The sequence below is a fragment of the Tetrao urogallus genome, assembly GCF_951394365.1.
Source record: "Tetrao urogallus genome assembly, chromosome: 5".
NCBI classification, from domain to species: Eukaryota; Metazoa; Chordata; class Aves; order Galliformes; family Phasianidae; genus Tetrao; species Tetrao urogallus.
Genome location: NC_136818.1, coordinates 52,605,360 through 52,630,933, shown reverse-complemented (window position 1 = coordinate 52,630,933; position 25,574 = coordinate 52,605,360). Strand labels below are relative to the sequence as shown.

At 43.0% G+C, this 25,574-nt stretch overlaps 1 protein-coding gene across 1 annotated transcript; it reads left to right on the top strand.

The window, feature by feature from the left end:
- Nucleotides 1-745: 745 nt before the first annotated feature.
- Nucleotides 746-25,574, top strand: SLF2 (SMC5-SMC6 complex localization factor 2; the record flags this gene model as incomplete). Its single annotated transcript, XM_079535166.1, has 20 exons — nt 746-852; nt 3,843-3,886; nt 4,345-5,048; nt 5,997-6,051; nt 7,461-8,536; nt 10,981-11,063; nt 11,656-11,769; nt 12,042-12,209; nt 14,439-14,538; nt 15,933-16,008; nt 17,299-17,440; nt 17,735-17,843; nt 18,174-18,350; nt 18,884-18,981; nt 19,645-19,732; nt 20,233-20,364; nt 20,833-20,910; nt 23,360-23,446; nt 24,666-24,734; nt 25,539-25,574. The coding sequence occupies 20 exons, from the start codon at nt 746-748 to the stop codon at nt 25,572-25,574; spliced, it is 3,543 nt and encodes a 1,180-aa protein (XP_079391292.1).

The following is a 25,574-nucleotide window of genomic DNA, read 5'->3' as shown; positions in this document are numbered from 1 at the left end:
AGCATGATTAGCTCACGTGTAATCAAAAAGACTGATGAGAAGAAATGTGATAGCAGTGAAAGGAGCGGTACACCCAAATAAGCATGGAGCAATTCTGAATTCGGCTCTGTTTTTCCAGCTTCTCAGTGTTTGGTTTGCTTGGTGCAAACAGATGACATGAAGGGAAAGTAAGGCTCCACCTTTCCTGGGTGCAATTAGTAGCTGCAGGGGTAAGAGTTATTCTAATTAAGAGAAGTTTAAAGTCGTTCATATTCTGACAGCTGTACCTGTGCGCCCAGCGAGTGCTGCTGCGCACGTACCACCGACCAAGGCCTTCTGAAGGGCGCACACAAGCTGTATCCACAACCAGAGCGCCAAGCCGAGGGCACCGCCCCGCGTTCCCGCCAAGGACTGAGCCCGCCCCCTCCAGGCACGCACCAATCAGAGCGCCGGGTAGCGGGGAGGAGCGGTGACCGCTCTCCCCTTCTCCTTTCGGCGCGGAAGGCTGGTCCCACCTCCCGCTCTCGCCGCAGCCAATCGTAGCTACGCTTTGTCTCCCTGTCCCGCCCGCGAAGGTGAAGAACCAATGCGAGGCGCGAGTTCTTCAGGCGCTCGGCCAATCGGCGAGCTAGCCTAACACCGCCACCGCCTCACGCCTACGGCTCCCGGGTGAGGGTCTCGGGCGCGGCCGTGCTATGGTGCCGGGGTCGGGCGGTGATCCCGCATCTCCACCCCTCCTCGCAGGATCGTTCGGCCGCCGCGCGCCATGACCCGTCCGCTCGGCGTGGGTTCGCCATCACCGAGCCCGGCCTCTACCCGCTCCGGGCGCCATTTTAGGCCGACAGCGGGCAGGGGGTCGGCCCAGGACAGCAGGTACGGGCGAGGGGCGGCGGTCCCGCACGGAGGGAGAGGGGGGCAGCGGGGCCGGTTCTGTGCGGAGCCGGGAGTTGGTCTCGACGGCCCTTATCCGGAACGCTGCGTGCCGGCCGGGAGCGCTCAGCGCGGGGAGGGCGTGGAGCTGTTGGAGCGGGTCCGGAGGAGGGCACGGGGATGCGCGGAGAGCTGGAGCCCTATGGAGGCTGGGCGAGGGAGATGGGCTCGGAGGAAACGGCTGCGGAGCACCTCGGCGCGGCCCTGCAGTGCCTGAGGGGAGCTGGCGGGCGGGAGGGAAGCGGCGTCGTGTGCGGGGTGACGGTGGCGGGGCAAGGGGGAGCGGCCCTGAGCTGACGGGGAGATGTGGGTTGGATGTCAGCAGGAAATCCATCGTCAGAGGGCTGTGAGGCACCTGCACCGCTGCCCGGAGCTGTGGGTGCCTGTTGCTGGAGGTGCTGGTGCTGGGTTGGATGGCGCTGGGCTGGTGGGGCACGCAGCATGTATTGGAGTGGAGCTGGGTGACCGTTAAGGTCCCCTCCAATGCGTTCTGTCATCCTTGTGTGGCCGTTCCAGCTTGGGACTACATGTGGTTCTGTGGTTCTCTGCTGCATGTGTCACTGCTGGCTCTGGTTGCACAGAATGGCTGGGCCCAGGTGAGCCCCAGCACTCCCTTCCACCTCAGCTGCCTTGCGGTGGGCAAGCAGCCTGGCAGTGACAAAAGGAGTTGATGCTGGGTGGTGTTTTCAGATCGTTGTCCAAAATCTGTGAGTCCTGTAGCTGCCTGCACGCCCATCGTGTCTCTCACTGCTTGCTGTCAAGCCTGTCTGCAGGGGTCAGCAGTTGGACTGTAAAGAGAAGCCTTAGGTTGCCACTGGTAGTGCCCCCCATTGTAAAATGTACTCTCATAGAAGTTCTGTTAATAGCACAGTTAGTCTTCAGATCTGATGAATCTGCCCATGTTCTGAAAGTCTTAATTGTGCTAAAGACTTGATAAGGCTTTTCAGAGGCTGCCAGATCAAGGAGGTTTTGCTTCTAGCTGTATGAGGCAAGTGGCAATTGTCTTACACTGTTAGCAGAGCCTTATTTTGTTTGTTGACACAGATCCTCTGTTTTGGTAACCCTGAAGGCTGGAAGAAAGGGTGGAGCTAGAAGGTCAGTTCCTCTTCTGTTGTTGCCTGCCGGTGAAAGTGAAAGTATTCACATGGTTCAGTTTGGCTGCTCATGAATATTTAAAAACAACTTTCATCCAAGAAAAAAAAAAATACATTCTGCTGTGTGACAGTCCTCTAAAAGAACATTGTGAGGTTTTATGCATGACTGTATAGTTTTTTTTTTTTATCATTAAGATGGTACTTTTCAAGGTTTTTCAAGATAAAGTTGCTAGGTAAAAAAGCAGTAGATAGTGATTAATGTTGATTCATCGGTTGTTCCTCCTCTTAGGGCTGGTTTTTGTCCTTCTATTAAAGCAGTAATGGAAAGCTGCTTGTTACAGCCCTGTGCTCTCGGGAAGTTGTGTATTTTCATAAGCATGAAGATCAGAATGGAAAGCGTGATGTTTTTCATCTTTTTCCTTCTGCTGTACCGTAAGCTTGCTTGCTTTCCTCTCACAACTCATTTATTTGTTTGAAGTTTCTGGTACGTTTCTGTGCCCAAGAAACATCACGTCACAATGCAATCAAGTCCAATTTCTATCCCAAGCAAAACAAACAAACGAAAAACCAACCAACAAACAATCCGCTTTTTATTGATAGCACCTCTGGTCTCTCAGCTGTGGATTTACAAGGCTCTGCATGATTATGGTGCAAATACGGTGCTTGTTACAAAGCACTTGCATTCAACTGAAGGGCAGCAAAAGGATTCCACTGAGGTAGGGATGTGGTTGGGGAGAGGATGAGCAGAGCAAAGGTCTTTGGCTTTGGTTTATCTTCAAGTGCAGAGAAGGAATCTGTGCAGTAACTGGAGATGAGATTCGGTCTGCCCAAGTGGTTTGTATTGCACATACCAAGGATGGCAGCCTGGTTAGGAGCCAGGACCGTTCTGGGAAGCTGGGCAGTGCTGAAGCTGTGAGCACTGCGTGGCTTCTGAGCTGCAGGAGTGGCCCCAGGCAAGTGCTGAGTGCTCCCTGCTTGGAAGCAAAGCCACAGCCACAAGCAAATGGGAATTTCAGCCTTTTGATTCTTCTGTTGAGCTGAAATTGCCCGTGAGGGGGTGTCCATGTCTAATAGCAACCAGATTGTGTGAGTGAGGTATGGTCTGAATGCTGAAATACTGCTCTGCACTCAAGAACTGCGAGCTAGTGCTTGCTGATCTTACTCTGTGCTTGTAAAAATAGATGGCTGCAGGTGGCTGTCCCTGTTGGGAGCCAGGAAATGCCTGCAGCTCCTGCTGGAAGCCGTGCTGCTGATGGGACTGTTCCCACTGAGGAGCTGTCACAGCACCATGAGCGCAGCTGGGCCGCAGCCAGGACGGACCCTGTTCTCTACACCTTCCTGCTTGCTGGCTCTGGCCTCTCCTCAAACACACTTCATTAATCTAACAGCAAAACTCATTTGGTGGGATAGTGAGTTGAATTAGCAGCTGATTTGTTCTTGGAATAAGCGGTCTGTGTGATTCTGACCTTAAAGCACAGCATTTTCAGCCAGAGCTGCCAGCAGCAATGGAGAGGTTGTTAATGCCATGGCATCAGGTGCTGGTGAGGTCTCTTTGGCTTTAAGCTGGGAGGGTGGTTAAGACTCACAGGGTTGATAACAGCAGTGGTGTTTGAGAGGAAGCTGACAGGAGGGCCTCGTTAGCGAGGAGTAAAGGTTTGCTTGTTCTGATCTGTCTGAAAACTGAACTCCAGGTTGAAATAAGAGCTGCTGGCATTAACAGCAAAACAAAAAAAACCCACAAAACCCCTCTAAAAATAAATGTCAGCTTTTTGCTTTATTGGCTATGTGGACATGTAGGTATTGTTTTTTCAGACGATAATATTTATCTTTTCTCTTCAGAAACCAGTCTATTACAGAGTTCTTCAAGCCAGTTTTAAAACAAGGTAAATATAAATGTCTTCCACTAACAAAATAAAAAATAAAGAGTTTTAATTATGTAGGTCTGCATAAGTCCTGACTCTTTCCAATCTGGAGCAGTGGCACAATGACTTCAATTTGCCAAATATCACTAAATGAGCACATTTATACTTTTTTTCTTCCTTAAAAACATAACTGAATAAATAACTTCCTGCTAAAATGAGCATGTTTAAGTAGCAATGTAATTAGTAAAGTCCTTTTATCACACTTAGGCTGGGTGGTTATAACAACGACAGCCATGTGAAAAATCATGCAGTTGTGATTTGATACGGGAAACAGATTGTGTAGTACTAACAAATGCTAAGTGATTGAGTAAATTTACTTTGGGCTGTGTGGGAGAGAGGTGAAATACCAAGCAATTGAAGACTCTTTCCCCCTCAGTATTGTGGTTGTGAATGATAAATCTTCTCTTTTGCTCTTTCAGACCTTGGCCATAGAGACAGAAGTGTGTTGTGCTCCTCAGACACAGGAAACGTAAAAGATGCAGGAATTGAACTGTCTGTTCTACATGCTGGATGCTTTGAGAAGCAAACGACTCCTGCAAAGAAAGTTAGAAGGAAAAAGATGCCAGACCCAACACCAAAAACAAGCCCTATATTAGATGCTTTCTGGAAAGGAATTGAGAAAAAAGGCACTGTAAACTTATTGGAGGACAACGCAGTATGCAAGGCATCGGGTTCAGCATGGCCAAGGGTTGTGATTCGGAAACTCTTCGTTACTGCAGCATCTCCCAGGAATATGTTGGCTGAAAAAGATAAAGGTGTCAAGCCTGAGCAGGGAAGAAGTGAGAAGTATCTGGATGTAACAAGAACACTGCTGTCTTGTGAAAACAGTTGGGAGCAGAAAACTGACTGTATGGATACAGAAGAAACCAGCTCAGACTCGGATGGATGGGTTTTAGCAGAAGCTGATTCTTGGAAGGCTGGTGCCAGAAATAACAGCAATGCAAACAGCACATCTCTGTGCCACAGCTCAGGGCTCCTCTTGAAGTTGCCGTGCACTCCGCCTGACTCCAAGTTTAGGTTAGCACTGGGAACTCTGCACAGAGGAAAGCAGAAGACGCGTAGAACGAAGCAATCTAAGGCACATCACTTAAAGCCATTTTCAAGAACAAGTGTATCACATCAGGTGTGTTTAGAAAGGTGGTTAGGATTGAAACTGGAGACTGCTGTGCATGCGGCTCTTGATCTAACGTAGGCTGAAATTCTGAGTGCTGCCTTTTGCATGTGCAACAAAGCTTTTTCTTTCTTCCTCTGTAAACGTTGGGTTGTGCCATTAGTAAGCTGGTTCGTAATTGTTTCTCAGTAAATGAGAAATTCTGGCTTGAGAATAAAAAAGCTGATGTAGCTGCAAGCGTGCAAATGCAGTGTGATTGATATGGTCGTTATTTCGTAGAGCAGATGTCCTTCTGGGAGTGGTGTTGTGTCTTCTCGTGTTGTAACGTAGGGAACAGCCTGGCAGATTTCTGCTCTTTAGAAGCTGTGGTGAATATCAATTCAGATTTATGAACTTAAGCCACAGTGGTTGGATAGAATTGGGAGTAATCATATCAAGTATGTGGTATTTCAATACAAATTGAGTTATGTTCTTGTTTTGGACAAGCAAGAAAGCCCTTTAAAGAGTAGGTGTTTACTTAGGAAATCATTGTATGCCTCCACAAGGTATGAATGAACACAAAGAAGATTAAGCTTGTCTTTTTTCTCCTTAGCACCATTCATTCTGCATCTGATTGTCTGTGCTTACTGTAGTTTTGTAGTTAAGTTCCTCATGGATTGTTGAGGAAGGCCAACTGACCCAGAGAGACAGGTGGCTAACGGCCTTAATTATTACTGCAATACAGTGATTTAGAAACAGGCCAATCTGAAGAAAGTTGGGAAAAAAAATAGGGTGTGGAGGAAGAGTCCTTTTGATGAGACCATTGCTGCTGCATTTTAAGCTTGTTGTGAAGTACATTATTGTATTTCTGGGAGTGTGTGAGACTGAACATATTTGGGAGCCAATGCTCAGCTCAGGACATCAACACTGTTTTTAAAACGTGTGCAATTAACATTTTATCCTCTTCCTCTTTATTTCTAGGGAAATGGATATTCAAGAAAAATATCACGTTCTGCTTCGAGGGAGGCTGCCTCAGGTAGATGCAGTACTACTCTGATGGGATTAATTAAGCTGTCAGGTTCATTGCTTACTGTCTTTATGTTTTTCTATTGCATGTATGTAGTTAAAATAGATTCTCTAGCTTGTGATATGTATTATGGTAGTTGAGTGCAAGATAAATGAATGTGGAAGTTGTCTCAGAAAGAGGGTTGTTTTGGTAGTGGGATTCAGGTGATTAGGACAATTTGCATACAATTGTATGGATGTCAGTGATAGTGACAGCCATTAAAAATAGTTTGTAACTCATCAGAGGAAGCAGATTCAAGGTATGTTTATTGAAATTATAGGAGTTTCCTGTAAGGAATAAATCAAGTCCCTGCCAAAAATCACTGCTGCTGTGTAGTCCAAGCTATTTCTAATATATGGCAAGCTTGAAGAGATTTAAAAGTAACTTGGGATTGTAGTGAAGAATGGATTGTTTATATGTTAGTAATTACCTTTTTGTGTTAAAGGCCATAAAACTATTCAGAGGTTCATTTGGAAAATCTGTGCTCGCTGTGGTGGTGAACAAATTTTGTCTTTTGGCTTAAACAAACAAAAAGCAGCAGAACAAACCCACTGAACAGAACAGTAAGGTTTGGTCAGTGTCCTTGCTGATTTTTGCTGCTTGTAGCCATCTTATTTTGTTCTAGGGTAGGTAGAAATAGGTTTGTAAAGCTCATGTGAATCAAGCTTGAGGTGGATTGATAAAATAAGTATAAGATCAGTGAAGTAACTTCACTGTATAAAAATAACGCTCTGAAGCAATGTTCCTGTGGTCTGATATGCCAAATTCTACATTTTTCTACTATGTAGTGCTAACTGAGAATGGCAATGTTATTCTTAGAAAGGATCAGGTCTTGCTCTACTTGCATGGCCCACCTCGCTCGATTTAATAATTGCCAAGCAACCACACCGTTGTTACTGGCCCAGTCCAGGATGATTGTTCTTAAAATAAGCTAAAAAATCCAGGGATTGCCATGGTGTGGTTCCTTGGCTGTGCAAACCTACTGGGCCCTGTGCTGCCATGAATCCCTTCCACCTATGCTAGCACTGGAGGCTGGCCAGCGCTGCAAGGAACTGATCTGGCTGGGAGCTGATGGCAGTGTGTAGAAGTGGTGTTCTGCTGTAGGAGCTGAGCTGCTTCTAAAATGAAAGTATTTCGCTTCTAGGTTAGTTAAGATGAGTGGCCAGGTAAATCTGAAGCGTGGCCTTTTGTGTTCAAGGAGAATGGATGTGCTGTTGTTCCTGGTCAAAAAGCTTCAGTTGTAGTTGATGTACAAATGCTTGTTGTAAGTCAGTTGTTTGGTTTGAGTTTTTTCTTGTTTTTAAGAGTAGACTGTTACAGTTTTGACAGCTTCTTGAACAGCAGTAGTGGTTTATTTCTTCTTGAATGTTTTTCCACAGGTGACCCATCCCAACCCAAGCAGGACTCAAAACATGATGTATCCTCTCCAAATTCATTGAGAATGTCCCCTGAGAAAGCTGCCAATGTGTGGAAAAACCAATCTGCTCCATTAGTCGGCCGTAGAGCCCAGATGTCCTCTGGGAAGAGAAAACGCACTGTCGTGAGTGTGTATGCAAACAGCTCGAGTCAGTGTGAAGAAGCAAGTTCCAGTGACCCTGCTTTGAGAAGGTCCTCTGCAAGTGGGAAAAATCGGAGGTCTGCTTTGGTTAAAAACATGCTGAAGTCTCCGTGCGTGGAGGCTGCTGCTCTGCCCAGACGGGATTCTCCTCACTCAGAGGAATACCTTGACTCAAGCCATGAAAATGAGAAAAATAATTGCTCTTCTTCTGGGGCTTTGGCATCATGTTCTGCACAGCGTCGTAATGAAAATAGCCGGGTTTCTGTTGTAGACACCAAAGAGAATCAATTGCAGGTGGCCAACTCACACTTCTACTTGGACGTGTCCCTGCCTTCTCAGGAGAAAAGTGCTCTCTTGCCTTCTCCACACCATGTAAAACAAACAAATACTGTACTCACAAAAGATGTCAAATCTCACCTCCAGAATGCTGTCTTCTCTCAGGTAATACCAAAAAGATGTACGCTCAATAGAGCTGATGGTATTTCACCCAGCAGCACTTCATCAAGAACAGAAGAAAAGGCTTTAGAAGGTGTTTCAGATTTTTGTCCAGTGGAAGGTTCTAAAAAGCTTACGGTCTTGGAAGAGAGTGATAAAAGGGTTCAGTGCTCATTGCCTTTTAAACAAGGATGTGAGGACAACGACCGTGTATCTTCAGAACTCTCAGAGTTAAAAGTTGGAAGCACCCGTACAGAGATGTGCAATATGAATGGCAAATCAAAAAGCAGTTTTGATAGTGAAGATGAGACTTTAGAGTGCATTCTAGATGATGATGATGACGATGAAACATTCATACCATTGCAAGAAATCCTGTCTTCAAGTGGCAGGCCTCAGACAGAAGCCCTGGAAGGAGACAGTTTTGATGATCTCCTCAAGGGCACCACGGCTCTGACAAATCATGTAAGTGGATTTAAAAAAAAAAAAAAAAAAAAAAAAGTATTGTCAGCTTTTTTAGTGTCTTTTTTTCAATGACTGTCTTCCTTTGTTCTTAATGTGTGTAAACTCAGTTATTTCCCTGCAAAGCTGGGGACTTGGCTTACTTGAGGGCCCTGTGCTATGCAGTGGAATGCAGTCAGTGTAAGGGTGCTTCTCGCCCTTGAGATGGTTCAAAAATCTGTGTCCAGTACTTGGTCTGCCTGGTGTTTTCCTTGAGGTTGAATTTTGTGGAAACTGAAATACGTTAGGATTTCAAAACATGGAATGAATTCTGCTCACGAGGGATGAATGAAGAGGTATCTAACAGATGATTTACAAGGTATTATGGCAATGAATTGATTTGTCTTTTAAAAAGTTACCCTATTCAGTGGCAGTGTGTCAAATAAATTGTGGCTTTGCAGCTCTACTGTAATGTTCATTAGCAAAGTCTTGCACCTGTGCTGGGTGTAGCGTTCCTACAAAGCTGATGTAGGTTTGAATGGCTGCACTCAAGTGTGTCTGGCAAGGCTGGTGTTAACTTTCTGCCCAGCAGCGTGTGTTTCAGTGTGATGTGCTTCATGTTTGTGACCAGAACACTGTTGGTAAGCCGTTGGTTTTTCAGCTGTTGCTGAGCAGTACTGGCACAGTGTGAAGGCTTTTTTCTGTTCTCCATGCTGTGGCCCTGAAGTGAGGAGGCCAGAAGGGGGAGAGAAGCCATAGTGGGGCACAGGCAGGGCAGCTGGCTGCACCTGGCCCATGGATATCCTGGCACGTTGTCATGCACTGCCATGAAATGAAAGGTGCTGCAGAGCTTGTGGCAGGCAGCCCTTAAGGCTCTGCTTGGAGACAAGGTAGGTGGTGGCTTGCTTCTGGGAGCTGATGGTGAGTGAATGCCAGGTGCATCACTTGTTGGTTTGTCTTCCCTTCTCTTATTTAACTGTTATCTAACCCCAAGAACATGCTTGCTTTTGCTCATCCTGCCCTGCTGCATGGTGAGGGAAGAGTGAGCAGGTTCTGTTGCCTAGCTGCTGACTGGGGGAAACCCACCACGGTTTTACACCACAGGAAAAAAACTTGTTGGCAGAATAGCTGTACTCTTGTCCTACTCATCTCCCATCTATAAATCTCTGGAATGGTTTCTTTCGCTGAGTTTCTTTTAAAATGTTTTTCTGTAAGCAAGTGTTAGGCAGACAGATTGCTTTATCTGTCCTTACAGGTAATGGAGCAAGCAAATTATAGAATGGACTTTGATGGTTACATACGTATTCCACAATCTTAATCGACGTGGCTGTGTAATTAATGGTCAGGAATGATAAAGAGATACAGCCCAGATCAAGTGTTTGTGGATGTGACTGCATCGTTTGGTGTATCCTCCTTCTGTGTAATTAGTGACCAGCACAGACAAAACAACTGAGAACTGTCCCAGAATTTCCATGACCATGGTTTCAGCATGTACTGGCATTTTTGTCTTTTGTAAGAAGGAGCACATGTGCAAGTTGGAGTACACTCTTGATTTCTCATTGTTCACTTTGGTCATGTTAAATGGCTGTGAAGTAAGGAAAGTGGACTTCAACATTCCCACGTTTTCCCACTGATTTGTTTCTGGATCTCACCTGAAGCTTTCCCTTATCTAATGACTTAGGAGACGATGTAACAGAGTGATGTTTTGCACTTCAGGAAATAGTGAAAGTAACACAGATGCACTGAATCATTTTCAGGAGTTGTGCACAGGAGTGGGGGATTCCTGGAGTCTCTGTGGATTGCAATGAAGCTGTGCAGTAAAGGCTTCTGATGCAAATGTTGTTCACAAAGATTTAGCTGCAGGTTGGCTTTAGGGAGAGAAACAGAGGCTTGCTTTGCTCTTCAGATTCATTGTGAAGCACGATCATTTCTGAATTAATCACTGAGAGATTTGACTACAGAAAGTTGTCAAGGAACTGAGAAATCCAACTATTAATTGTTTGGCTTTTCAGGGTTTCTTTTGAAATTTTACCTTCAGGTCAAGTGTATTTCAAATTGGAAGAGGCTAATAGTGATTAGAGCAGAAATGCTGAGTGATGGCCTGAAGCAGAGATTGAGGTGGGAAGGCAGGGCCAGCCCAGGGGAGCTCAAGTGCAGGCAATGCAGCTGAGTGACTGGATTGTGTGGAGTCAGGATCCACCCCTTCCCAGGCCTCATTTAAGGGTTGGCAGTGGAGCTGAAGGCATCTCTTGGTGCAGATCCCTGCCTACCTGAGGCCTTCCAAAGATAAGCAGCTCTTTTCCTTCATTTCTGTATCCATGGCTGCTGCATTTGGGCTCATTCTCATTTGCTGCAGCTGAAGACTTTGCCACCCTGCTGTTATCACCCATAATAACATTACAGCTGCTGATAGTGAAACAGTGAGTAGTTTGCAGTAGTTTTAAAATGTCTTACTATTTCCTTTGCAGCTTTCTAAGCCTCCTGTTGGTACCCAGGTGTCATATGTGAACAGCTTAGAACATCTCTTGAAGGAGAAGGAACAATCTAAAAGGTTTGCTGTTTTTAAAGCTACTTTCAAAAGTTTAATATGGAGTTGTAGAAGCTTAGACTTACCTTGTCTCCCCAAACATGATGGGATTTGAGTGACAGCAAGTTAAGCTTTGCCTCCTGGCACTACTGCCATAGGTCTGATAGGACCTACCAGCGTGGCTTTACTTGAGAAGCTAAGTGACAGGCTCTCTGCAAGCAGTAGTGAGTGATATATGATATATCTGTCTCTCGCAGGAGCTGGACTAAATTTACTGCTGCCTTTGCTGTAGGTCACCTACCAGCTAACGGCTGCTGGTCGGGCATGAAATAAAAACTGTTTCTGTGGGCTGACTACACAAGTTTCTTCAAAGTCATCTGCAGCTCAGTTTTGTTTTCCAAAGTTGTGTAGACTGTCAGTTTGCACGCAGGTACGCAGTTCAGTGGATAGAACTAATGAGCGCTCTTTCAGGGCAAACGTGTAACGTGGTGCGTGTGCTGATGGCAGTCACTGGTGGTAAGCAGGTGTATGTGCTAATAAATGCTTTTTCTTAAGTGGTGTGAGTCTAGTAAGTGATGCTAAATGGTGATATGTTTTGCTGTTACTGGTATTGCAGGCTGGGTGAACTGGAAAAGCGGTTGCGAGAAGACATACAAAGAAAGGAAATTGATTCTTCAGATGGAGAAAATGAAAATGCTGTGGAGAATGGAGACCTCTCAGAAGAACACAGGTCCTTCCTATTCCAAAACCAATTAAATCCAGTTCTTTTTTTTCTTAGTCTTTTTCTCAAATCTCCCCCTTGTTCATCAGCTGTTGTTAATACGTCTATCATGAGCCATTTCTATCATCTTTGGGGGCTGAGTGGATTTTCTCAGATGTCACTGTGTATTAACCTAACTCAGCTTTCACATAAGGCTGATGTGTTCATCATCTGAAAATGACTGTCTCAGACAGCAAATAGCCTCTTGTTCAAATTCATAAAAGCAATTTTGGATTTTACAGGGCATTTATAAAGAGATTTTCAGTAGTAGCTCATGCTATACCTGACTACCATCCTGGAGAAGATGTATTTGATTTATCAATCTCTGGGAAAATCTTCAATCAACGTGACCTTGACTTGAGGAATTTCCATTTCATCCCTCAAAATCCTATAGAAAAACTTCTTCTTAGGTAAGAATAACCTCTTTGTTCTGTTTAGTTGTAGGATTTTCACAAGTGTTAGCAGTTCTTAAGTTAAAACAGCATCTTGGCATGCAAATGAACTGTAGGCAAGATTGACTCGTTTCCTGAAATTGTCCTTTCTAGCTTAGTTATATGGAACAGTGAATAGCTGCTTGACCCTTCCTTCTTTCCTCTTCAGTGATTCTTACGAAAACATCTTAAATGAGGTGTGAGGGAGTGCTCTGGCCTCTTCAGTGTTTATACTGAAGGGCAGCAAGGCTTGTGAAGGGCTTGGAGAATATGCCCTGTGAGGAGAGACTGAAGGAACTGGGGCTGTTCAGTCTGGGGAAAAGGAGCTTAGGGGAGACCTTATTGCTCTCTTCCAATATCTGAAAGGTGCTTACAGCGAGAGTGGGGCTGGTCTCTTCTCACTGGTGACAGGACGAGGGGAAATGGCCTTACGTTGTATCAGGGGAGGTTTAGGTTGGATATCAGGAAACACTTCTTTACAGACAGGGTTGTTAAGCACTGGAATAGGCTCCCCAGGGACTTGGTTGAGTCATCATCCCTGGATGTGTTTAAAAACTGTTTGGATGTGGTGCTCAGGGCCATGATTTAGTGGAGGATAGTTAGTTAGAGTAGTATGGTCAGTTGTGGTTGGACTCGATGATCTTTAAGGTCTTCTCCAATCTGAGTGATTCTGCGATTCTGCTGTGCTGGGTACAAAAGCTTAACTGTCCCAAGGCAGAAAGAGGACCTCAGTGATGAAGTTGCGTTATGCAGCGTTGCATTATGTCTGCTTAAGAATGTCCTGTGCTGAATGGGCCTGGGACCTCAGATTCCTCATAGTTAAGATTGCAGGAAGTCAGTTTATGGCATCAGTTAAATTCGGTCACTGAGCTCAAAGTGCAAATAATACGCATGTACAGCAGTTACCACGCTGCTAAGAGGTGTGTTCTTGAGGCTGTCAGGCTGCAGGTAGGTGGACAAATTCTTCTGTAATACCTCAAGTGCAAATCCTGAAGAATTCCATTGATTTCAGTTGGTGTTTTACTGCCAGCTAGCTCTGTCAGACTGAGAGCATTGATAACATGCTAGAGGATTTGGTCTGTGTGTGTGTGTGTGTGTGTGCTGTTGTGGGTGTGAGGAGGAGAGAGGTTTCCGTTTGCCTCCTGAGGATGTTGTGTTTGTGTTACCTTCTTCTGGATTGAAGCCTATCTGTTAATATGATTTAAAGATCACAGAGTTATAAGCTTCAAGAAGTATCTTGTAAATCAGTAACTGGAGGAATGAGAAGTAAATGAATCATCCCTTGCAGTGATGATTGAATTGCTTAGGTGTTTTGAAGCCACCCAGCTGTTACATACTGGCTCTCCAATTGACAAATGGAGGTCTTCCTAGCCACCTCATCAGTCAGATAGGTACATGGTTTATGGAGAAGTCAGGACTTGGGTTTCTCAGGAGACCTCCCAGTCCCAGTAGTTACTGAGAACAGGGGAAACTAAAGAGGTGTACGTGGGAAATTGGCTATTGTTAATTGGGTATCATTAGTTCAGCTGCTTAGGGCATACATTACTTTCTAAGGAAGATTAAAATAGTTTACTACAAAATCTTACCAATTTTCTGTTCTCCCAACAGTCATTTGTGCACTTCAGCAAAACTTACATGGCAAGACGAGACCGTTTGATTTTAGTAGCTTAATTTTTACCTCCAGATTACTGAAAATGAAGATTCTTTTTAAAAAAAAAAAAAAAAAAAAAAAAAAAAAAAAAGTTGAGGTTGTTTCAACTTCAAACATTCTTTTCTTTACCTGTAAAAGAATGTGCAAGTGTCATTGAACAGTGAAGGGAAAAAAGATAATCTTGCTGACCTGACGGAATCCAGCAGCCCGTCTGTGTAGACAGGCATAATGGTTCACAGTACAGTGATATAAATCAGTGTTTGTTTGCTAATATTGTTCTCCAATAATAAAAATGTTTCCAAATCTTGTGGTATGGCATTTTGGAGATAATGATGGCTGTTCTCCACTTAGCACTTAAAAATTTTGTCGAGAATAAAGTTCAGTTGCTACAGCATCTCACAGCGGGTAAGAGCAAATGAAGGGTCAACTATGAAGATAAGATGAACTTACCTGCATCTGCTATTGGTGATCTGAGGGGTGGGGAAGTTCTCAGTGCTTTTGTGAGATTGCTGCTGCAGTCACTAATGGATTGTTCTCTTCTCCACTTTGTCTTGCAGTTCTGATGTAACACAGCAGCTTTTTTTGGCTGTTCATGGTTTTCTGAGTTCTTACAGTTGCAGTGTGTGTCCCATTCCAATTCTGAAGTGGCTTTTTCAGGTAAGGCCGTGCAACCTCTCACTGAGAATTTCTGAAAACCTTACTGAAAAATGGATTGGGCATTTAGCTATTTATGAGAGTCTTGCTTTTAAATTGTGAGAAGAAATTGTGTCTGGATAGACTGTTCTTCCTGAAGGCTGGTCACAGTACAGATAACTGGTACCAGTGAATTTGTTGCATTAGGTTAGCAATTCTTTAATCCAAAACAACTTTTTTTTATGGGTTCTGATTTATTTTTTTTTTACCCCTGCAGTCTGAAATATTTTGTCATTAGAAATGAAAACACTGGCAATAGCTTTTTTTTTCTCAATTTCCTGAGTGACTGCAAAACCTCCTAACCTTGCCTGTCTTTGTACACGGTATTTCATGTGAAAATGGCACAACCCATGCTGGATGAGGAAGTGTTTCAGGATGTCAAGTGTGGGGCAAATCAGAAGCAAACATTAATTTGTTTCCTTCCACCCTCAAAAAAAAAAAAGTGCACTCTGCAATTTGTACAGACATCACCTTGTAAATCTAAGTACTGCATTCTGTATTTGTAAAACGTTGGCTCAAGAAGTCTAGAGACACTCGAAGGAAGCGTGGCAGTTTTCTTTCTAGATGTCTGTGTTGGGAATTTACATCATTCTGTTACTCTCAAAAATGCCCCTGTCCTGTCTTCATTCTATTACTATTTGCCAACCATTCCTAAAATGAAAAATAAAACTGGACTCCCTGTAGGATTGCAGCCAGTCAGTTGACTAACTTTCTGATTCTAGCAAAAGGGGAACGTTTTTGTCCTCTTACCTCATTCTCCCCAGCTGGGGAAAGATTGCCTTGCGCTGCTTACATGAGCTCTGGCATCCTTCAGGCAAGGTGGGAGTGTGAGGCAGCTCAGTTTGCTCAGCCAGCACAAAACTGTCTAACACATGGGGGGCAAAATGAGTTGAAAGACACCAGGAAGCATGATGTGTATTTCTCTGTTGTATCTTTGTAGTCAGGCATTTGTTGTTTTGGCTGAGTATTGAAGATGCTCAATTTACCCATGATTGGTAAAGGATGCAGTCAATTCTCAGTTGCCCTCGCTTCTGTTTAAAGAGTTCAATTTGATCCCAGGTAGAAATGGGTTCCAAAAGGATATATGATACCTCCATTCTCTTACTCCTCAATACCTTCTTATGACTAGATGGATTCAGCTTGGGGTTGTAGCATTCTGGTACTGCAAACAACTGCTTCTAATGTATTCACAGAACTGTGTGCTGCTTGAAATGATCCATAATTATTCTGTTTTCTGTTTGCGTTGCTGAAGAAGGCTTGGTATTTATTTGCTGTTTTGTTGTTTTTTATTTTACTAAAGAAAACTGAGGTTGTGCAGCTCAGTATTTGACATACAGCTCTCTTTTTCTCCTGCACAGATGATGTCTGTTCATCCTAGCTATTGTGTTTCCACCCAGATTTTAGAGAAGTTGATAGAAATAACACTAAACAATGGTGAGTATTTGAGAGATGGAGAACTTACCACTGAACAAAATCATCTCTCTTCTGCTAAACAGAGGGGGAGGAAAAAAGCACTGGTTCTGTTCTGTGTTTCTGATATAAGCAACAGAAGTTTCTGGCTCATGTCTTGAACTGGTCCTCAGTAAGGGTGTGCAAGCTTTACCACAAGATGTCGTCCTGGTGTCTATTTGCCTAGCTGTGCATGTGATACAGAACCTTTTGCACTTGTTCTATCTGTCACAAATGGGATTGACCTGAGGAGGAGTCCAGTTTGATCCAAAGTCCTTTCTGTCTTCTACATTAAAAGCTTTTTGTAGTTTAGGGGACTACAAGATGGTTTTCACCTAGTAGCACCCAACACTGCATAGTTCACTTTCCAAATTAATGATGAAAGAAGCTGTATGCATGTACAACTGTATACATGCACAGAAACACCTTGAAGGGTTGCTTGCTTGTGTGTTCTGCCTTCCTTCATCTGTACTCTAAAAACTTCTTGAGTAGTAGATCCTTTGTATGTTCCCCATGTCTTCATTTAGATCCATCACAGTCACTGTGATGGTTTGCCAGTTAACATCATTATAGTAATCAAGTTCACTTTTGAAGCACTTGGTCAGATCTGTTGAAATTTTTCTATGTATTCTGAATGTCACTGGAAACAGGACTTGTTTGGTATGAGAGGGATTGTAGCCTCTTGTTGCTTTGTTGGTGCTCAGGTTGTTTTGGAAGGAGTCACTGAAACTGATCAGTGAGTGCTCAAAGAAGTCAGAGGGGTCTCAGCACATCTCTGTATCTCTCTTGAAACAGGATGAAGTCACCTGCAGTTACTCCTGAGAAGTTTGTTAAACTACAGTGTTGCCTCCTGTAGAGTCTCCAGGATGTTCTGAGGCATTCTGTTCTGTTGCTAAACTAAAGATGCTTTTTTTTTTTTTTAAACTGAGTAGAACACTGAGATCTGAAACTACAATGTCTCAAGTGTTATTTGTTTATGTTTGTGCATGTTTTCCTTGAAGTAATAGCTGGATGTCACACTGAGTGATGTGGTCAGAGCCATCATAGGTGTTTGATGCTTGAACTTTATGATGTTCCTGGTCTTTCCAGACTTAATGATTCTACAAAGGTGTAGAATTTAGTGTAAAATACTGCATTAGACGACTGTAGCCCTGCTGTGGTTCTGCAAGTAGCAGCAATTCTTCTGAGATCAGAGCTACTAGAATGGATTAAACTTCTGGGAAGGAGTTAATGCAAATAACTCAAACTAATATGTCCCATATCTCTTACTTGTAGCCTCCATCGGTGATGAGCAGTCTAAACCGTGGATCCCTTCTCTAGCTGATGTCACAACTGTTTTTGTCAATATGGGTATTATGTTCAGGTCTCTCTTTCCATTGCAACATCTTCAGCCCAACTTTAATGAGCGGGATATTTTGTAAGTGTTTTCATTTTGATATCTATTGCTTAGGTCCTTCATGACCCTTTGGTGTCTTCTGTTTAGAGTCAGTGTCGTTTGTTGCCCTACGGCTTCCTAAGGGGGGTTTGCAAGAGTTGTAGCCTAACTGTAAATAATGAGTTACAAGTTTAAGGTGTGTGTGCTCTGTAGCTGGGGACAGTTGTCATTTGAAGGTGCTTAAAACATGCAGGGTTTTTTCCTTCAATTTGATGTGGATAAGGCTTTGTGGTCATTTGAATTGCTGATTGCTCCAATTAGTGTCTCTTTTATTAGAAGTCAGAGGCAAGGAACAGTGAGCAAAGAGCAGCCGGGAGGATTTGCCGACTCTGCCAGTCCTGCCTTCTTCTGTTTACCAGAAAGCAATCTAATGAATGTCATCAAGGTGAGAAAACCCCACTTAGTGCACACAGGGTTTTTTATTTGCAAGCAAAAACCCTGGTACCTTAATTTAGCTTTGAGCATGGTCCTTGGAGTAGATAAAACCCTAGCATAGCATCTAGCTTCATGTTCAGCAGGTGATCCTTCAGGAGCTGCTTGGGGGGGGGAGGAATAGAATGCAGGCAATTACTAGGAGATAAGCTACGGATACATAAGTGTTACAGTGACAAGTTGTTGCTTGAAGGAAATTTTAACGTGATGGTGCAAAACTTAAGTTCTCATTACCCTTTAATAGAACCTAATTTCAGATTTTAATGTTATTTTTGTTTTTAAGTTTTTAGACTTCTGCACAACAGTAATTCAAGATGGATATACAGATCAAGAAATATTGCTGCTGCTTCTGTTGCTTTTTAAAATAAGCTTGGACAAACAGCTAAAGCAAGTCTCTTTAATAGATTTCCAGTGCCTTCTCACAAAGCTTCTAATAAGTATTAAAGACTGGGATACAAAGGTAACTTCGGAGTTCATTTTCTGGTATTAAGTTTATGGAAGTGCAATTTAATTTTTAAGAAGCTTGTTTCAATTTTTTTTGTTGTTCCTTGGCATAGTAGAAAAGAACTGCTTGACAATGTAACGTGAACAAACTGAGGGCTTTTTAGCTCTGTGGGATTTGGGAGGTGATTGGTCATACTGGGAGAGTGTTTGCCCAGTAACACTCTGCCTGTCTCTTCTGCATGGGGCTGTTGTACTGAGCTGGCAGTGATTTGGGTGGATACTGGTTAAAGATAGCTGTTTGGCAGAATGAAGCCAATGATTGCAGGGAGCAAAAGCAACCTGATCACAGCCTACTGCAAAATGCTCTTCAGCAGGGAGTGGGAGTCTCTTCATGGGCATCATCTCTTGCTAGCCCCATTCTTGTTAACATCTATGCCGTGTATTTTGCTTGGGAGCAGATGTGTATTTCTTAGCAAATAAAACAAACACCTGCTGCATGCACAACTCAGTAATCTGGGGATTTTTTGAATTGTTTTTGTTCTTTTGCAGATGCCTGAGCTCTGCCTGGGGGTGAGCGAACTCTCCAGTCAGCACCATAATCTGCTGTGGCTGGTTCAGCTGGTGCCCAGCTGGATAACACGTGGAAGGTAATGGCACTACAGCAGCTGATTTCTTTGTGTAAACCCAAAGCCTGAGAAATGCAGTAGCTGTTACAGAAGTGGTGGTTCAGGTTGTTTTTCTTAATACTTCAAAACAAGCAAAAAGCCAAAACACCAAACAAGCAAAAGCAACACTGAACCAAGTATTTGGGTTTTCTTGTATGTTTCGGTTGTTGTTTGTGCAGTTTTTGTTTGAATATCGTTTCTTTATTACCTCTTCTGTGAAAAAGGGTTGTTTTCCATCTCATGGACTGCAGACTTCCTGGTGCGAAAACGAAAACGTTTGACAGCTTCAGATTCAAACATCTATCACCGTTTTTGTCTGAGTGACCAAAAGTTAAATGTTCTTTGGATGATGCATCTGATTTTTTTTGTGTGTCAGTCTGTTATGAGTTCTGTGTGCTGAAATAAATATTGTAATGTAGCTGAGAGATGACAGTGACTTTGCCCCTTGCTTTCAGACTTGGAGGCAAGTATGTAGCACTACTATGCGTGAAAAGCTGCATTAAGGCAAGAATGTTTATGTCTTAATGGCCTCCTTTCTAGGTTGGTAACATTCTGTAATGTAGCTTTGCTACGCTTTGTAGCAGCAGTGAATGTGAGATGTTACCTGGGAAATGAGTTTTTAAAAATCCCATACTTGTTTTTCAGGGAAGTAAGGCGGCGCCTGAGCCTTGTGGTAATTGCAAAGCTGCTTAACAAAAAGCACACGAGGATACCTGATGACTGTGACAAGCAGGTACTGCACGTCTGTGTGTGTGTAGAAAGCATCCATGTTGTTGTTGTTGTGCTTGAATGTACTTTGTGTGGTACCATAGGCCTATTTTCCTGTTTAAGAATGGCCTGTCACTGACTTTTGTTTAGATTACTAATGGAAGTGTTTGCACATGTGTAACCAATATATTCTGCACTTCAAGTGCTGTATTACTTATGTGCCTAAGTGTTCACTTTGAACACTGAAAGAAGAGCAGACTTCTCTTCAGTGCTCCTCTTACATATCTGTGTGGAGTCACTTTGTTTTCATAGGAGGGATCTGCTGGTGAGGATGTGAACACTTCATAAACATGTAAACACTTTGGCAATTCTTGACTATTCATAAACCAGAGCTTAAAAGCATCAATGTTAATTAAGTCCCTGCTATAGATGTTCTTGTCTTAGATAATATGATAGTGGTGCTCTGTTTCACGTTCTCCATTGCCAGTAAAACAATCCCACTTGTAAATGCACATGTATCTATAGATGTCTCTTCTGCATCAGTATCTGGTGTACATGAAGCCTTCTAATCTGCTAGAGAAGATGAGAAAAGATGAGCAGCAGAATGTCAGTGAAGAACACATTAAAGAGCACATTAATACAGAGCTGGAACAGGAGGTATGTAGCCAACAGGACTTTTTTTTTTTTTTTTTTTTTGCATTTGTGTTTTTTACACCTGCAATTTTGAAAACAAATCTTTTATTGTAAACTAATTTAGGAAAACTTCCATTCAGCTGAAAATTCAGAATTGGTTTGGTTATTTGAGACTATGAAATGTATTAGCAAGTATTTTGGTCTGGATGTAGGTGATGGGGAAAATAATGCCAAATGTGAATTTAATTTTCTGTAACTGAAGGCCCAGAAAGCTTTGTGGGTTAGCTAGGTAACTTACAACAGCATAATACTGTTTTTAAATGTTATGATATATGAATGTATTACTTCCAATTATTTAGGAACAAAAAAGTCTGTCCTCTTATTTGTTTGTTGAGGGTGCCACTGAAGTCATGACACCAAATTATTAAAGCATTGAGGATGCTCTGTGTTAAGATGGTTTTGGCTGCTACAGCTCTGTTCGTTTCTCTACAGGTATATTACCTCATCTACATCCTGCTCCATCTGGTCAGTGAAGCTAGTTTCTTTGACACTGTAAACGCTGACCAAAGGGTGAGTAACTTCAGTGACCAGGTCTTTAGATTTTGATATACTAATTATCATTAATAAACTTCTGCTCAGAGGCAAAGCAAATGCAGAAGGGCTTTTCTCTGCAGTAAATGCAAAGAAAAACTTCTGCGTTTTTCCAAGTGGAATTATGGAAAAAGAGAAGGCTGTAGATCAGCAGATGTGTTATTTTTCACAGAATAAATGGAGATTAATACAGATTCTCAGAACTTCAGTGAACCTGTGTGAACTTTGTTGTGAAGCTGAAATTTTTCAGTCTAGAAGAAAAACGCTTTGAAAATAACCAGTAAAATATGCTGAAACATAACAGCTGTGTTGGGGTGCAGTCGTGTGGCAAGTGAAGGCTAGGACTGTATCTCTTCTGCTCTCTGTAGCAATATTTCCCTTCTTGCAAAGAGTGAATATCTGTTAACCAAGACCTTCTGTTTGGCCTTCTGGTAGTCTCGATTCCGATTTCTGCAAGCATTTGCTGTGAGTTGCTTGCTTCATGGTGTTTGTGCAAGTCTTCTGTCCCACTGAACCACTCCTGGCTCTTAAGAAATGTCATATGATCTCGTGAAGATGCTGGTAAAGCACTATGTTTGCTTACATTTTACAGAGTCGTGGAATGGTTTAGTGACCGCTGGAGGTCACCTGATCCAACCACTCTGTTCAAGCAGTGCTGCCTAGAACAGGTTGCCTAACACTGTGGCCTGACAGCTTTTGAATATCTCCAAAGGGTGAAGCTGCCTAACCTTTCCTGCAACCAGTTTGAGTACTCAGCCACCTCCACAGTGAAGTGTTTTCTCATATTCAAATGAAACCTCCTGTGTTTCAGTTTGTGCCTCATCCCCTCCGTCACAGGAGCCTCTATTTTAAAACAGCCTCTTTGCAGCCTCCCATCAGACATTTTTAGACATTGATAAGATCTTCCTGAACCTTCTCATTAGGCTGAACAGTCCCAACTCCTCCCGCCTTTTCTCAAAGGAGAGGTGTTGTAGCCCCTTAATCGCTTTGGTGGCCTTTCATTGCACTCTCTGCAGTGTCACTCTGTGTTGACTGGGCACCACGCTGCAGGGAGGGAAAGAATCACCTCCCTCAGCCTTCTGGCTGATGTCCTGCTGCTCTGTCTTTCTGACAAGCAGCCAGGTGGTTGGAGTCCCCTTTTAGGATCAAAGCCTGTGAATGTGAAGCTGCTCTTCTGTCTGTAGAGGGCCTCATCTGCTTGTTCTTCCCAGTCAGGTGGCCTGCAGCAGGTACTGCTGTAATGTCACCTTTACCTTTCCTCTCTTTAATTCCAACCCATAAGATCTCAGTCGAGTCCTTATCCATCCTCAGGCAGCTGCTTTTACTCACAGAGAGCATCGCACCCTTGTCTTCCCATCCTGTCTCCCCCTGAAGGCCGTAGGGCTTCAGTTTCCTACTCGATTGCAGAGAGGTGGTTGTGTGCTGTAATATGAAGTCAAACCACCTTTGGTATAGAGAAAACTTGTATTGCAATGACCTTCTGGAATTTGATCTTTATAACTGCCTTCCTGAGGATTTATGGCAGGGATTTAAAATTCAGTTAAAAAACAAAACAAAAAATCAAAAACCCTGCAGCCATATACACAAACCACTTGCATTTCTGAATTTCTTGGTGAAGAAATAGTCTGTTCTTGAATGTGAGATGTGGGGTGGAATTGGACAGTAGCTGGATATTATGCAGGTTGGACATTGAATGGAATTGGTATTGTCATTTCAGTTCTACTCACCTTGCAGTTGGATGGGGTGAACTGTCACTGAGGCACCTGAAAATGTTTATAAGTGGAATTTCATTGCATCTCACTTAGAGTGCAGCTGCTTTGCAGCAGGTCAGTGAGAGGCTGAGAGCAGGAATTTTATCATGAAATTCAGAACGTCAGATCTTGGAGCTGTTACTGGGGATGGTGGAGTTACAAAACTGTTATTAAAGCCATCAGGAGCATACAGAGAAGTATCAAGATCAGTGCTTAAACCCTGTGCATGTTTTACCTTCTCAGCTAATTCCTATGGACTGCCAAAGGAAATTACCTGAATCGTGGGTACTGAAGAGGTTATTTGCAGCTGTTGTAACTTCAAAACCTTTTTCCATCAGTGAAAGACCTGAATTGTATTTTTCTTGCTACTTTGGGAACAGAGGGGATTTATAGATTAGCTAGTAGCAACTTCAACATTTGTGATGTGTAGCTGTGTTCTAATGAATCTTTACAATTGCTTATTTAAGCTCATAGAACTTTTAAGTCAGGTGCATATCAACAGCTGGTACAGGATCTTGTAGTCTTGTTTTCTTTCTTCTTCCCCCTTCTTCCTAGTTTAGAGAAAAGTTCAGATTAAAGCATGTATTTTTTCACACTGAAAGAAATAGTTGAAGTAAATATTTTAGTTTCAACATGGCCATTTAAATAGCCATACTCTTTTTTTTATCTTTATTTAGCAACACTTACTGAAGTTTTGTAGTACCTTGGATAAGCACATAAAATGTGATATTAGGGAAGATGCGAGGCTGTTCTATCGAACAAAGGTAAGACCCCTTTTCTTGTTACTTTTGTTTGGTCTTTTCTAGTGCTGTTCCCTCCTCTCAACACTGGAAGTTCCAAGACTTCCTCGTGGATTTATTTTTCCTGGTTTTGCTGTCTGTCTGTACGCATAAATGCAGATCTGTTTTAATGCACTGAAAATACTCTTTGCTAACAGCAGGGTGCTGGCAACACTAAGATGTGAGCTTGTCTTCCTCTTAGGAAGGCATCTCAACTTTCAGACCACAGAGTTGCTCCTTTTCTCTCCCGTGGCAACCTCTGATAACTGACAGGAATCAGTCTTGTACTTTCAGGAATGGAGGCAATATGCAAAGCTGGATACAGAGGGCAGAAGAAACCAGCCAGACTGTCTTGTGTGTCCTTTATTTTCAAAGTAGTTAAGTTAGTTGTTAAAACGTTGTGTATTTATGCCAACACTGTATGTGGTGTAGCATCAAGCTTGGCTAATTGTCTTTCATTTGCTTTGTGGCATGTAGCTTGCTAATGGTAGTCCTAACTCTGACTTTCATGCTCTGCATGCTGTCATAGTAAGCTGAATCTCAGCGTTGAAAAGCATTGCCTTCTTCAGCTTTATGTCAGATGTTTGCAGTTGTGTTCATAACTCTCAAAAAGGCTGTGGGTTTTTTATTCAGCCAGATATGTTAGAGCATGGATCCTGTCAATGAGTTAATGAATCTTGCCTTGAATTTTTGAATCTCAGTTCCCTATTCTGTTTGTTTTCCTTGCACTGGGAGAGGATAACCTTGCTCTGTTTTTCCTTATTGCTACTTCTATTTTTTCACTGTAGCACTGCAGCAGCTACCAGAAGAGACCACTGTGCTGGGTTTTACACTGAATGCAGAGCAAAGCTCAGCTCTTGTATTTCACACCTGCTTGTGGTTGGCTCTGGGGAGGAAAAAAAAAAAAAGAACAAAAAAACAACACCACACCAGGTTTCTGTATAAGGAATTCATTTTGGAATCGTGGTGCTGCATTCTTGGCTTCTGTGATTGCATTGTCAGGCACCTTTTCTAGTTAGAAACAAGCCCCATGTCACAAACCTATCTGAACAGGGGCTGAGAGAGTTTTTGGAGGCCAGAGGCTTGTGTGGTGACAGACACTAAACATGGAAAATCACGTGTTTGTGTAGATACCTGAGTTGGGGATGTCGGTGGAGTGCAGGCTGTGATGCTCTCTGCTAAACTGATCACTCTGAATTTGCAGGTGAAAGACTTAGTTGCTAGGATATACGGCAGATGGCAAGATCTGATACAGAACAGCCGGCTTACTCAGGTAACGTGAGGAAACATTCCTATTTGTTTTCATATTGCAGAGCCGTTTATATTTAGTTAAAACTCCGTCTTTGCTCGCTTGGGTATAACAGAGATATCACCTGGATCCTCAAAAGTGCTGTTCTCACAAATGGCTTACGTAACACCCTGAAGTGCTGACACTGAGTCAAGTTGCAGGGCCTGTCTCTTATTACAGTCATTAGCAGATGCTTCAGAAGGGACTTTTGAGTGGGGCAGGAATGCAGCGAGGCACTTCCTGCTGTTGTCTGGCAGTTTGACTTGGAGGCTACTCCAATCCAGTGCTCTAAGCACATCTGTTTAACAGCTCTGGATGAACATAGCCCCTCCAATCTGTCTAATTCTGTGCAATGATTAGGAAAACCCTTTAATACTTTGTAATCTGGTGAATTTCTAACAGGAAGTTTAAATTATATGTATATGCTTACTACTGATTTCAATTAAAAACTGTGTAATTAACGTTTGTCTCTAAAGCATATTTGATCAGTCAAAGCAGTATTCAGAAAAAGACCTCACTTGTAGTATCTAAGGTTTCCTGCTACAGGAAGGGAAGTGAATTAGGTGGCAGATGTGGTTGCAGAAGTTACTTAGCAGATGATGGAAGCTGGTAAGGATACAACTCTTAGAGACATTTGGATTTGATTCACGTATGGGGATGGTGTTTCCAAATAATACTGTAGGGATTTGCAAACTGATGTGATCTTACACTAAGCAGTTGCCTGCTCTCCTCCTTACTTCAATGTTTGTCGGTTTGTTTTGAGTTTTCTATTTTGTTTCTACTCTTCAGGGAAGGCTACATGACTTCTGGGAGCCAGATTCATGA